General features: G+C 45.4%; 1 protein-coding gene across 3 annotated transcripts in view; it reads left to right on the forward strand.

The window, feature by feature from the left end:
• Positions 1-15,599, forward strand: part of GFRA1 (GDNF family receptor alpha 1) — a 161,528-nt gene that overhangs the window by 123,871 nt on the left and 22,058 nt on the right. For all 3 annotated transcript variants that reach the window (XM_069979715.1, XM_069979714.1, XM_069979716.1), the window contains exon 4: positions 9,963-10,299. In XM_069979715.1, coding sequence (XP_069835816.1) covers positions 9,963-10,299 — 337 coding nt within the window. The remainder of the gene's footprint in view (positions 1-9,962; positions 10,300-15,599) is intronic.

Consider the following 15,599-nt stretch of genomic DNA (forward strand, 5'->3'; position numbering starts at 1 on the left):
ATTGTTGTTTTCCCCATAGAGCCCAGAACAATGGAAAATCACGCCCCAATATCACATTATGCATAAGATTTTTAACCACACCCACTTCATATTGTACAGCGCCTAGTTCAGTCCCGACATTAGCCCGTACTATAGGGTAAACCTTTGTATCACCATGTATGCATACCACACTCATATGTCTTGCTGGCACAAAGTCCCCAGTCACCAGACTGGCATGCACCAGGGTGACAAGGCTTCCTGAGTCCAGCAACGCCTTAACAGGAAAGTTATTTACAGTAATGTTGCAGATTTGCGGTTCAGTCTCTAGTCCAGTGACCGCAACAAAAGACGGTTCCGCAAATAGCGACTGACGCCGGCTAGCGCCACACTCCATGGGCTTAGTGGTAAGAGGGCAATGGGCAGACATATGTCCCGTCTCATGGCATCTCCAGCACTGGATAGGGCCTGGTCTCCTTGGCAGGGAGTCCTTTTTAGGGCCACTTAGCCACCGGGGACCATCACCAGTCTTTTGCCCCTGAGACACCTCCTGAGCGCTCTTCCCTCTATCAGCACCCCTCCACACTCCCCCAATAGATGGAAGTCTCTTACCAGCTGATGGCACAGATCTGGCACTCCGGGGAGGTGACGGTGCTGCAGGAACATCACGGAGGTAGTCCTCAGTCGCCTGGAACCTCTCCACAAGGTTGACAAGTTCGTCGGCACTCTTAGGGTCGCCTTGTCCCACCAAGCGTTGCAGATCAGCAGGAAGTGCACGGAGGTAGCGATCCATCACGACCCTCTCTAGGATCTGGGCAGGAGTAGAAGTGTCTGGCTCCAACCATTTTCTTGCCAGATGAATCAGGTCGTACATCTGGGACCTCGCTGACTTGTCCAGACTGTAGCTCCAGTTGCGGACCCTCCGGGCACGGACAGCAGCAGTAACTCCTAGTCGGGCGAGTATCTCTGCTCTTAGCCGAGCATAGTCCTTGACCTCTTGCTCACTGAGGTCATAGTAGGCCTTTTGAGGTTCGCCTGTTAAATAGGGCGCAATCACTTCTGCCCACTCAGTGGAGGGTAGCTTTTCTCGCTCAGCCACACGCTCAAAGACAGTTAAGTAGGCCTCAACATCGTCATCAGCAGTCATCTTTTGCAGCGCACGCTGCACAGCTCTTCTTACAGACAAAGTCTCTGGCGCGGCTGCTGCCACCAGCTGGGGATTAGCACCTGCAGACGCCTCTTGCTTTGCTATCAGGTACTCAATAAGTTTCTGTTGTTGAGCCATCGCCTGTTCATGGCGCAGATTAGCGGCTGCCTGATCCTGTTTAGCGGCTGCCTGAGCCTGTTGTTGTGCGGCCAATGCCTGTTGTTGTGCGGCCAATGCTTGCTCATGGCGTAGGTTAGCGTCTGTCAGAGCCTGTTGTTGCTGCCGATTAGCCTGCTCATGGCGTAGGTTAGCGTCTGTCAGAGCCTGTTGTTGCTGCATATTCACTTGCATTAACTGCTTCATCATCTCCTCCATGTTGCTTGACTGTTTTTGGAGTGAAGCCGCAGCCTTCACCCAGGACATAAGCAGCTGTAGTCAAGTTGATGCACACCGTTGCCCCTAGCAACCCTTTTGCCCGCTCCGCAGCACCAATTGTAGGGATCTTCCCGGGGGATGGTGTGTTTGGACACAGTTCACAGCAGACTTGGACTTGTAAAACAACAGCTTGGCGTTTATTTTCAGCATAAACAGTCCGTAACAGAAATATAGCAACACTGTGCTTTAAGAACAAAACAAAAAGGTCTTGCCCGTCTGGGCGCTAACTAACAACGCAGGTTACCTCTCTGGCACTTCAGTGGTCAGTTTTGCGGGGTGTGAACAGGCCCCAGCAGCGGCTGTCTTCCCAGCTCTCACCAAACAGCATGCAGGCTGTTCACTCCTGGCTGAGAGAGAGACCTGTATACTGAGCCCACCTTTTGCCTTCTCAGGCTGATTGGGATCAGAGCTCACCTGATCCCAAAACCCACACTGGATCGAGGGGGAGGGAATGGCAAGTCCCACTACCAAAACCTACCTGCCATTCCATGTAAGTCCAGGCCCGGCAATAATAAATAATAGCTCAGCAGCATAACACTGCTGAGCACAGATGCCTCCTGGACTCACCATCTCACACTATGTATCAACCTGGGTGAGATGTACATCCCCTCGAGCACTTTACCAGTGACATGTCCACAATATATATATATATATATATATATATATATATATATACACAGTACACAGTACCACTTCTCCTCTCCTGTATGCTGGGTGTAATCCTCAGTATATATACAGTGCACAGTACCACTTCTCCTGTCCTGTATGCTGGGTGTAATCCTCAGTATATATATACAGTGCACAGTACCACTTCTCCTGTCCTGTATGCTGGGTGTAATCCTCAGTATATATATACAGTGCACAGTACCACTTCCCCTGTCCTGTATGCTGGGTGTAATCCTCAGTGTATATATATATATATATATATATATATATATATATATATATATATATATATATATACAGTGCACAGTACCACTTCTCCTGTCCTGTATGCTGGGTGTAATCCTCAGTATATATATACAGTGCACAGTACCACTTCTCCTGTCCTGTATGCTGGGTGATATCCTCAGTATATATATATACAGTGCACAGTACCACTTCTCCTGTCCTGTATGCTGGGTGATATCCTCAGTATATATATATACAGTGCACAGTACCACTTCTCCTGTCCTGTATGCTGGGTGTAATCCTCAGTGTGTATATATATATATATATAAATATATATATATAATGTATATACAGTGCACAGTACCACTTCTCCTGTCCTGTATGCTGGGTATAATCCTCAGTATATATACAGTGCACAGTACCACTTCTCCTGTCCTGTCTGCTGGGTGTAATCCTCAGTGCACAGTATCACTTCTCTCATTCTGTGCATTAACCATATCTTATTACAAAACGCTGAACAGATGATTAATGATGGCCGTCACTGAGGTGCTGCTCTGTAATAGCGGATCCTGCCGGGCGTCTCTGATCTTCTGGCTCCTGCCACCAGCTCTGAGTCTCTGCTGAGCACAATCTGTCTCCTCCTTTCACCATATGTGTGTAATGCAGGTAACTCGTCTCCTGCCAAAATTATCTGGAATCACATATGTGGTCAGTGTGTGAACATTATACTTCTGTTCTTCCTCCAGACCTGTCAGTATCTGAGTATTATACCGAATATCTCACAGGACTGCAGCCCTGGTCTCCTTGTCCTCGCTTAGCCCATAAGATGGTGTATTATACCGAATATCTCACAGGATTGCAGCCCTGGTCTCCTTGTCCTCTGCTCAGCCCATAAGATGGTTATACCCAGTATTTCACAGGATTGCAGCCCTGGTCTCCTTGTCCTCTGCTCAGCCCATAAGATGGTGTATTATACCGAATATCTCACAGGATTGCAGCCCTGGTCTCCTTGTCCTCTGCTCAGCCCATAAGATGGTGTATTATACCCAGTATCTCACAGGATTGCAGCCCTGGTCTCCTTGTCCTCTGCTCAGCCCATAAGATGGTTATACCCAGTATTTCACAGGATTGCAGCCCTGGTCTCCTTGTCCTCTGCTCAGCCCATAAGATGGTGTATTATACCCAGTATCTCACAGGATTGCAGCCCTGGTCTCCTTGTCCTCTGCTCAGCCCATAAGATGGTGTATTATACCCAGTATCTCACAGGATTGCAGCCCTGGTCTCCTTGTCCTCTGCTCAGCCCATAAGATGGTGTATTATACCGAATATCTCACAGGATTGCAGCCCTGGTCTCCTTGTCCTCTGCTCAGCCCATAAGATGGTTATACCCAGTATTTCACAGGATTGCAGCCCTGGTCTCCTTGTCCTCTGCTCAGCCCATAAGATGGTGTATTATACCCAGTATTTCACAGGACTGCAGCCGTGGTCTGCTGCTCAGCCCGTAAACTGGAGTGGTGACATCAGCACATTGGCTTTCTTCTCTCTGGTGATGTCATCATGGCAGGGCTGCACCTAGGTTGTGGAGGACAGAGCTCATTCACAGCTAAAAAAAAAAAAGAGGTTCTGCAGCAGCTTAGGTATATTGGCCTCTGAAAATCTTCACTCTTATTAAAGGGGATGTCCCACCAACTTTGAAATCTGCAGACAGGCGGGGTGTAAAAATAACAAGCAAATGAACTTACCCATCCCATTTGCCGCTGCCGTACATCATCTGCAGGAAACCAGGTATGTCACGTACCCACCTCCTGCACCAGCAACATCACAGCTCAGCGATTGCCCGATCAGCCAATCAGTGACTGGGGAGTTGTCCTGCCGCAGTCACTGATTGGCTGAGCGGGCAAACACTCAGCCAGAGTTGTGACATTGCAGCTGGCAGAGCTGCACGACCCCAGCGGCGGCGCTATGAGGCACGGGTGATGTAGTTAACGTGTTAGTTATTTTCACACCCACCACCGCCTGCCTGCAGATTTCATAGTTGGGGGGACGCTTTCTCTTTTTGACTAGTTGTTGCTGGCTTATTCACAGTGGCCAATAGTTTACCGCCATATGACGTAAATGATAAATCTCCGCTGAAGGTTATTGGCTCCGGCTAGTTACCACCAATACCTCCTCCCTTCCCCGCTCACATCTCTACTACTACTATATAACAAGATGAAATCCAGAGGTGTGAAGGGGATCGGTAGCCTCATGTGTAATCCCCGACATGAAAGCTTCTTCTCCTATAAAATATTAAGCAGAATCTGAGTGTAACGTTTATTCCAGACGCGGATCTCTCCTCCGAGAGCCTCCACCACAATTAATGCTCCAGTAATGCAGAAGTCTGGAGACAGGAAGAAGCGGATACATTGTGGTCACTGGCGCAGCCCCCCCCCCCCAGCCCATCCAGACCGCCATGACCTCTGGTGAACACCGCGGCCACAAATATGAATGGCTTCATTGTGGGGAGGGGAATATGCTGCGGCTTCTAGACGTTTCTCTGCCCTGCAGCGCTTTGTGGCAGATTGTAAACTTTCCAAAGACTAAAAATAATGGAGATAGTTTGCGCCATAGATTAACGTTACCAGAAACAGCCAAGAGTTGGTAACAATTCCATCTGCATTATAACTACGGAAGGCACCATAACATCCCCACCAGTTGGTACTCAGGACATGATGGGAGTTGTAGTCTGATAACAGTCACAGGTTGGGGTACGCTGCTTTATATACTAAGGAATGAATGCAGCAGGTGCTGCAGATTTACTGACTGTGGTGAAATAGTCTGCTGTGTAGTGCAACACTCTGCAGCAGCTCTAGGCAGGGAACTGGTGTGGGGAGAGGGGCTTTGAAAACAGTGCATTCTGGGCATTGTAGTTCTCAGCCAGGAAGTAGTGAAAGGACAGAGAATTACGTAATCACAAAACAAATGGGTTTCAGACAGGTAGGTGATGTTATAGGCTTTTTATTTTGTCACCAGAGTTTCCCTTTAAATATAATAATTTGGAACTAATATCTATGCGTAATTCCGTATGTGTCCCGGAGCCGCTGATTCGGCTGCACCTATTAAGACGCCAGCAATCTAGTACCCAGGACTTGTCGCCCAGCCTTCTCCTGTATGGGAGATCCCCCAGTATGAGAGCAAGGGATGAATCTGCTAAATAACAATTACCGGTCTGGTGGGGGCCACGCTGTACACACCCAGCGCACTGTAGCGTCCTCTCGGCCATTACCATTCCATGTGGATCTCATTTATCCTCTTCTTACCATGTGACCATCTGCGTTGTCTCCCCCTCCCCTGTTATTTGTCGCCGCTGGTGGATGGGACTTGGCTCTCTACCTACTGGTAACAATCCGAAGAATCTATTTGGCTTCTGTTATTTGTGTCTGAAGAGATCAAATGAGGCCAAGTGAGAGAACAAATGGCGCCGCGACGGGGACGATCCAGCGCCACGTTCATACAGAGCCCTCAAGAAGCATCTTGTCACTGTATGCGATGTTCTGCAGACTTCTAATAGGCTTTGTGGGGAATTTCATACACCAGTGCTGAAATTTTTGCAAGCTGTTTTTGCACTTTGTGCATGGTGGGACTCTGCAGACTGGAGAGAATACACCTCTTCCTGCAAGACATACAGCAGCTGAAAAGTACTGGAAGACTGGAGATTTTTTAATAGAAGTAAATTACTCTTTCTGGCGCCATTTGGCTTGAAAACCTTTTTTTTTTGTGAACTACTTCTTTAAAGAGCACTACTTGCTGTCTTAAGTGAAAGAATCTACATAAAGTGCAATGCAAAAAGAGTGTATTACTTATAGTCTTCCTCCAGAGCTGCGCTCAGGATGTGACTGTAGTACATGTGATGTAACCTGATGGTTATATGGATCCTGTGACGATTGGATCATACATGAACAGTGAAGGTCTCGCTCTGTGACGTGTAGATGTATGAACACGCCAGGGCTCTTATGATATTAGATTGGCCCTCACTCTGTAACCACATTCTATCTAGCTGCGGCTCGGATACGTTATCAGCACAGATGTCATTTATCAGGTGTTACATTTCAGGGAAGAGCATTAGCGTGTCAGCGCCTGATAGATGATGACCAGGGCCGGAGCGCACCGCGTCAGCAGGAGATACATGGTCCATAATGAATGAACTTCTCATCCTGTCCCTGATAGACGCTGCACTCATGTCACCGCTTTATCTCATTGCTTTGGTTAGGCGGCATTCACACTTGCAGATTCTTGTGCCGTTATTACATTAATCATAGAGGAGGATACGTCTTCCCTCATACCTGTCCTTTATCCTTCCTCAGTCATCATACATCTCTTTCCTTTATAGTTCTACCTCCATAGTGCTGCGCCTTCAGACGACTTCTGTCCTCATTCTCCTTTAACTTCTGTCCTCATTCTCCTTTATATTCCTCCTTCCTTCCTCTCCCCCTTTTCTTTATCCCCCATTTTAATTCTTCTGCTTTATTTATACTTCTCCTTTATATTTACTCCATCCATATATCATTTCTTTCATCATTTCTCTTCTTCAATAATACTTTTCCCTCACTTATTTTTTCCCTTCCTTTATTGTTCTCTTTCATTCTTACTTGTTCCTGCCTTCATACCTCATACTTCTCTTCCTTCACACTTGTCCGTCTATCGCACTTCTTTTCCTTTACACTCGTCCATCCATCGCACTTCTTCCCTCATACTTGTCCGTCCATCGCACTTCTTCCCTCATACTTGTCCGTCCATCGCACTTCTTCCTTCACACTCGTCCATCCATCGCACTTCTTCCCTCATACTTGTCCGTCCATCGCACTTCTTCCCTCATACTTGTCCGTCCATCGCACTTCTTCCTTCACACTCGTCCATCCATCGCACTTCTTCCCTCATACTTGTCCGTCCATCGCACTTCTTCCCTCATACTTGTCCGTCCATCGCACTTCTTCCCTCATACTTGTCCGTCCATCCTACTTCTTCCTCCATACTTTTTCTTCCATCCTACTTCTTCCTCCATATATTTACTTCCATCCTTCTTAGCACATCGCACTTCTTCCTTTACACTTGTCCGTCTATCGCACTTCTTCATACATCTCAGTACATCCTCCCTCTTCCTCCATACTTTTCCTTCCATCCTACTTCTTCCCTCATACTTTTCCTTCCATCCTTCTTCTTCCTTCATATTTCTCAGTACATTGCACTTCTTCTTTCAAATTTCTCAGTACATGGTACTTCTTTCCCTCCTGTATTTCCCTTGCATCATACCTCTCCTATTGGTATATAGTTGCTCAGTGTGTGTTTCCTGCCTCATGATGTTGCAGCGACCAGATCTCTCCAATTGTTATTTACCTTCCTGGCTCAGTAATCGTGTAATTAATGCAATTACCAGTAATGAGAGGTTGGGCGCATCCGGCACATCCCTCCATCATTATCGGGGTCTCTGGGAAATATGTGCAGGGGCGGCTGCTGATAGCCTGCATCCTCAGCCGCAGGATCTCAGCTACACAAGCTTCAGCAATGTTGGATAACACATTTGTTCTCTGTGATCTGATAGACATCAGCAATGCCCCCGTAATAGTGCCTGCCACAGTGCCCCCATAATAGTGCTAGCCAGTGTTCCTATAACCGTGACAACCATAGTGCCCCCATAGCAGTGCTATTCATAGTGCTCATATGACAGTGACAGCCATATTGCCCTTGTAACAATGACTGCCATAGTGCCTCCCCTTAACAGTACCAGCCACAGTGCCTCCATAACAGTGCCAGCCACAGTGCCTCCATAACAGTGCCAGCCACAGTGCCTCCATAACAGTGCCAGCCATAGTGCCTCCCCTTAACAGTACCAGCCACAGTGCCTCCATAACAGTGCCAGCCACAATGCCTCCATAACAGTGACAGCCACAGTGCCTCCATAACAGTACCAGCCACAGTGCCTCCATAACAGTGCCAGCCACAGTGCCTCCATAACAGTGACAGCCACAGTGCCTCCATAACAGTACCAGCCACAGTGCCTCCATAACAGTGCCAGCCACAGTGCCCCCATAACAGTGACAGCCACAGTGCCTCCATAACAGTGCCAGCCACAGTGCCCCCATAACAGTGACAGCCACAGTGCCTCCATAACAGTGCCAGCCACAGTGCCCCCATAACAGTGACAGCCACAGTGCCTCCATAACAGTGCCAGCCACAGTGCCTCCATAACAGTGCCAGCCACAGTGCCCCCATAACAGTACCAGCCACAGTGCCTCCATAACAGTGCCAGCCACAGTGCCCCCATAACAGTACCAGCCACAGTGCCTCCATAACAGTGCCAGCCACAGTGCCTCCATAACAGTGACAGCCACAGTGCCTCCATAACAGTACCAGCCACAGTGCCTCCATAACAGTGCCAGCCACAGTGCCCCCATAACAGTGACAGCCACAGTGCCCAATAACAGTGACATCCACAGTGCAAGAGTGACTTGTCTACTTTTGATGATATTATTAAAGGACAAGTCCAGCGAAAATGTTTATTAACCTCTTAAGGACAGAGCAAATTTTCATTTTTGTGTTTTAGTTTTTTCCTCCTTGTGTTTAAAAGGCCATAGCACTTGCATTTTTTCATCTAGAAACCAACATGAGCCCTTATTTTTTGAGTCACTAATTGTACTTTGCAATGACAGGCTGAATTTTTGCGTAAAATATGCTGCAAAACCAGAAAAAAATTATACGCGCTGTGAAATTGAAAAAAAAAATACGCAATTCTTTTTCTTTGGGGTTTTTTCATTTTTACGCCAGTTATCCTATGGAAAAACTGACATGTTATGTATGTTCCTCAAGTCGGTACGATTAAAACGATATGCAACTTGCATAACTTTTATATTATTTGATGGTTTTTAAAAAATTAAACCTTATACAGCAAAAAAAACGTTCCCTAAAATCACTCCATTCCCAGGTTTATAGCGCTTTTATCCTTTGGTCTATGGGGCTGATTGAGGTGTCATTTTTTGCGCCATGATCTGTTCTTTCTATCGGTACCTTGATTGCGCATATGCGACTTTTTGATCGCTTTTCATTACAATGTTTCTAGATTTAATGCAACCAAAAATGTGCAAATTTTGCACCTTGGCGGGTCTTTGTGATTGCGCCGTTTACCGTGCAAGATCAGGAATGTAATAAATTTATAGTTTGTGCGATTACGCACGCGGCAATGCAAAACATGTTAGTTTATTTCTTTTTATTTATAAAATGGGAAAAGGGGGGTGATTCAGACTTTATTAGGGGAGGGGGGTTTTATGAATAAAGACACTTTTTACAACAACTTATACATTAATTACAAGTCCTCCTGGGATTGGGGATTTGTATAACTTTTGGGAGGCAATACAATACTTTAATAAAATTTTTCGCTGTATTTCTCCTTTCAGCTCATTGCTGATCTATACTGTACACCAGCTGTTGCTAAATTGATTGGCCATAACACTCTTAACAATGCATTTTCTTATCCTTTCAGAAACCGTCATCTCGAAGGGCAATGATTGCTTAGACGCAGCGAAGGCGTGTAACTTGGACGACACATGTAAGAAGTATCGCTCGGCCTACATAACGCCATGCACTAACAGTATATCCAATGAGATCTGCAACCGGCGTAAGTGCCACAAAGCCCTGCGCCAGTTCTTCGACAAGGTCCCGGCCAAGCACAGCTACGGCATGCTGTTCTGTTCCTGTAAGGATACGGCCTGCTCAGAGCGGAGACGTCAGACCATCGTCCCGGCGTGTTCATACGAGGAGAGGGAGAAGCAGAACTGCCTGAACCTGCAGGAGGCGTGCAAGACCAACTACATCTGCAGGTGAGTGCCCCATCCTTCCCCGACACATAGGAGTTAGTCATCCAAGAGGGGTCATGTGAGCCGACAGGCTTGTAGGGGTGCATTTATGCAAAAAATTGGTAAAACCACAATGCATGACTGCAGAACACGCAAAGTAAAGATGGAAAATAGACCATACGTAGTCACTGATAGAGTATGCTCAGTCCATTAAACTCAGTGGGCCTGCAGCGAGTACTCGTACAGAGGTGTAATTATTGAGCTCAATGGATTGAACGTAGCATACTTTTCTACTGGTATCCTTTAATTCTGCATATATATATATATATATATATATATATATATATATATATGCAAAAGAACACAAGTAGGAGACAGCTTATGCATTGCACTTGCTAGTAAAATGAGTCACCGATGCAGCCAGGCGGTAAGAAAAGCTAATGGTATGCTGTATATATAATGTCATGCTGGGCTGTATATAGATATATAATGGTATGCTGGGCTCTCTCCCATATATATATATATATATAAATAATATACATATATATATATTGGCATGCTGGGCTGTATATAGATATATAATGGTATGATGGGCTGTATAAATATTGGTATGCTACAGGAGGAAGAAGGGATAGGGGAGACATGATGGAAACCTTTATATATGTTACAGGAGGAAGAAGGGAAAGGGAGGACATGATGGAAACCTTTATATATGTTACAGGAGGAAGAAGGGAAAGGGAGGACAGGATAGAAACCTTTATATATGTTACAGGAGGAAGAAGGGAAAGGGGGGACATGATGGAAACCTTTATATATGTTACAGGAGGAAGAAGGGAAAGGGGGGGCATGATGGAAACCTTTATATATGTTACAGGAGGAAGAAGGGAAAGGGGGGGCATGATGGAAACCTTTATATATGTTGAGGCTGCGTTCACACTACGTGTATTTCAGTCAGTATTGCATCCAAAACCAGGAGTGGATTAAAAACACAGAAAGGATCTGTTCACACAATGTTGAAATTGAGTGGATGGCCGCCATATAACAGTAAATAACGGCCATTATTTCAATATAACAGCCGTTGTTCTAAAATAACAGCACATATTTGCCATTAAATGGCGGCCATCCACTCAATTTCAACATTGTGTGAACATAGCCTTTCTGTGTTTTTAATCCACTCCTGGTTTTGGTTGCAATACTGACTGAAATATACTGACTGAAATATACATATACTGACTGAAATATACGTAGTGTGAACGCAGCCTAAAGGAGGAAGAAGGGAAAGGGAGGACATGATGGAAACCTTTATATATGTTAAAGGGTTAAGTAAGATTCTCTAGGGAAGAAACTGAACATAAGAACAAGGGACTGAGGTTATTGGAGGGAAGATCATGAGACACATGAGAAGATATTACTTAACTTACAGAGTAGTAGTAAATCTAGCTGCCTGGGATAAACCTCTATCTATCCAAACATTAAAAAAAGAAATACTGACAGGCGGACTAGAAGGAGCATGGGGACTTGTGCTGCCAACACTCTTCTATGTTTCTTTACACATCTTCTCCTGGTAAGGGTGGGAACACACGATCTGGTTGTGTCATGTTGCGGTTGTGTTGGGATTGGCTGTATCAGTAATAAGTAAGTTTATACGTTTGGGCCATATATTCTGTATAAATATCAGTACATTATGCGTCTACAATGGAAAAGGATTGAAGTGTAACTATTGATAATAACACAGTACTCAATGCCAGTCTGTTGCATGTAAAGCTCCTAGGTTATTATTGTTGTGTAAGAAGCAGCATGAACTGTAGAGAAGATGGCAGAGGATGAGGATGATATGGAAAGAGATGCAAGCAGAAAATATGATGGACTGGTTCTGTTTTCTCTACGTAACTATTCATTCACATATCAATGCCAGTCTGCTGCACAAGTTGTGCCTGCACTGCATGGGGCAGTGTCCTCCACTATTACGATGTTGTATCAGGGGTCGCTCCCTGGTATGAGGACATTGTATGACAGCAGTCAGCGGTCACATTGTGCCTGTTCTGTGGGAAACAGAGAAGGTGCCTTCAGCTAATAAAGTCCCAGAGACCATCACAATCCAAACCAGATCCCGGAACAGCAGAGCAATTAATCTGATTATCTCCTGATTTATTCGCTTTGTGCATTAAGTATCCAAGCGCACACGCAGCAGCGGCTCCGGAGAGGAAGGAAATGACTCACTAACTAGGGCAGAAAGTTCTGATCTGCTGAAAAACCAGGTGAAATGTCACAATGTAGCAGAGCTCTGAGCGCACCAATACACCTGCTGAGATACCTGCACACCAACCAGTATGATACACCTGCTGAGATACCTGCACACCGACCAGTGTGATACACCTGCTGAGATACCTGCACACTGACCAGTGTGATATACCTGCACACCGACCAGTGTGATACACCTGCACGCCGACCAGTGTGATAGGCTGCACCGCAGAGTCTGCATCCGTATACAGAATCCAATTTAAGGGTCTTTTACACCGACCGAATGTGCAAAAACTGTTAAATCTTTTGAATGTAAGTGATAATCTTCCAGTGTAAAAGCGCCAACAATCAAACTACAAACAAACAAAAAATGCGATCGTATGTCGATCGCATCTTCAGAGCTGACCTCAAAATTGTTAATCATCCTGAAGTCTTTCAGTGTAAACACTCATCATTCACAGTGTACAGATACGAACTAGTCACAGAATATACACGGACGCAATTACAATCACAGTAACGATTTTTATACCGAATAATCCTCTCGTGTAATCGCCTGTTGAGAAAAAAATAATCACTTGTCGTTCGCTAAACAAGCAATTAAGCGAATTATCTGTGCGTGTAAAAGGACCCGTAGGCTGCATTAAGCTACTTTCAAGGACCGTGGATGAAGTCCGCTATCTACCTCCGTGATCAACCATCTGTTTTGCATCCGTGTCCGTGTCTTTCAAGGATCTGTTTTAAGCTTCTTAAATGACACATTAAATTACATCACATCCATGCTTTTCATGGATCGCACAGATCTACACGGATGTCATAGACTTCCATGGTGGAATCCGTGCCGTGATCTCACCCCAGTTATGACATGTCCTATATCTTCTGTGAAAAGATGAGAAGAGGGGAGACAGGGGGCGCTTCCTTGTGTAGAAAAAAGTGACCAGGTGGATGGAAGGAAGATCTGACAGGGATCCACTCACCTGGGTAGGTTGTGCGAATATTAGGCACAACTCTAAATGCAGCATAAAGGGGTGTACTCCGCAGCTGTACTGGGGGACATCACCACCGACGGTGGGAGAAGCAAATGCAGAAGTGTAGTGAAACGACTACAGGACCGAAGACCAAATCCACACCAGAAACGATGAGCGCAGGAGTATATACAGTTTGCACACGGCGGTGCAACCAAAAGTTATCCAAAAGTAGATGGCGTAGTAAATCAAGGTTCATTTATTGCAACGCGTTTCGGCCCTATATTATCTAACATGGGCCTTTATCAAGCATGATGCTTGATAAAGGCCCATGTTAGATAATATAGGGCCGAAACGCGTTGCAATAAATGAACCTTGATTTACTACGCCATCTACTTTTGGATAACTTTTGGTTGCACCGCCGTGTGCAAACTGTATATACTCCTGCGCTCATCGTTTCTGGTGTGGATTTGGTCTTCGGTCCTGTAGTCGTTTGACTACACTTCTGCTTCTGTGAAAAGATTGCGGATCTGTGAAAAAACGGAACGTGTAAATAGCCTAATAAAGAGCAGTGGGCTATAAGATTGTCCCTGATCACGGACAACTTCACGGAACATGTGAACAAGGCCTAAAGACCCTATACGGGGTGAGAGGAGCTGTCAGCGCTCGTTTGCTCCTCGTTCCCCACTCGCTGCTGGCGTTATTACGTGAGTCCGGGGGGGGGGGGGGGCGGCTGCCCAGGTGATCGCTAGAACGTCCGGGCAGCCCATAGAGTATAGCGGCGGTCTGCAGCCTCCTATTCGACGGAGCGACGGCAGCGGATCGCTGCTATCATTGTCATTTGTCTTTCAACATGTTAGAACTACAACCCCCATTAAGAAGGATGGGATGTCTCATACCAATTCTGATAAATGTACGGTGAGAGATACGGGTCACCTACTTCCCCCATGGGTATCAGCACTTGTGCTTCTACAATGGAGAAGGATTTCCATGTAATTATTGGCAATAACCAGGATTGTGGCACTCAATGCCAGTCTGCTGCACACACAGCTCACAGGATATTATTGTGTGTGAGAAGAGACATGGATTCTAGAGAAGATGGCGGCGGACGCTATAAGGAAGCGTTTATAAGTAGAAAAGATGGGACTTGATAGAGCGCTCTCATTTTCTCCCTTGTCTATGTAGCTAGTTATTTACACATTGATATGACCATCATTATATGGAGCGACTGTGGGCAGAGCGCTCCCTTATATCATGCAGTGACAGGTGTCAGGAATCATCGGTGTTTACCTGCAGCTCCACATATGGCCGGCGCAGGGGGAGGGGTTAATGGATGGTATTTAGCCAAGCAGCAGGTTCTGCGGCAGAAGTGATACGTTCCTTCCGTGCAGGATTATCATTATCTCCGCTTCCATCTCCGTCTCTGCGGAGATCTGACACATTGTCACAAAGTGATTTATCTCTGAGAGGACAAATTATTGCTGGGAAGTTTGTGTTTTATTCCAAACAATTCTGATAAAACGACGCGAAGGCTCAAAGCCAAATACAAATGAATGTAAGGATGAGCGATGCAAAGTGCGAGAGCGAGGGGCGCAACGCTGGTCGTAAATCCTACGGACTCATCACACAATGCATATTATCCCGAGGAGATCAGAAACAGAGGAAACTGAGAAAATCCATCTCTTTTTATCTCTCACATTTATCAATCTGTCAGTCTAATCTGAGTCCTATCTATCTATCCATCTATCTATCTCCTATCATCCATCTCCTATCTATCTATCTATCTATCTATCTATCTATCCATCTATCTATCTATCTATCTATCTATCTATCTATCTATCTATCTCCTATCTATCTATTATCTATCTATCTATCTATCTCCTATCTATCTATCTATCTATCTATCTCCTATCTATCTATTATCTATCTATCTATCTATCTCCTATCTATCTATCTATCTATCTATCTATCTATCTCCTATCATCCATCTCCTATCTATCTCCTATCTATCTATCTATCTATCTATCTATCTATCTATCTATCTATCTATCTATCTATCTATCTCCTATCTATCTATCTATCTATCTATCTCCTATCTATCTATCTATCTCCTATCTATCT

Source organism: Dendropsophus ebraccatus, chromosome 8 (assembly GCF_027789765.1).
Source record: "Dendropsophus ebraccatus isolate aDenEbr1 chromosome 8, aDenEbr1.pat, whole genome shotgun sequence".
NCBI lineage: Eukaryota > Metazoa > Chordata > Amphibia > Anura > Hylidae > Dendropsophus > Dendropsophus ebraccatus.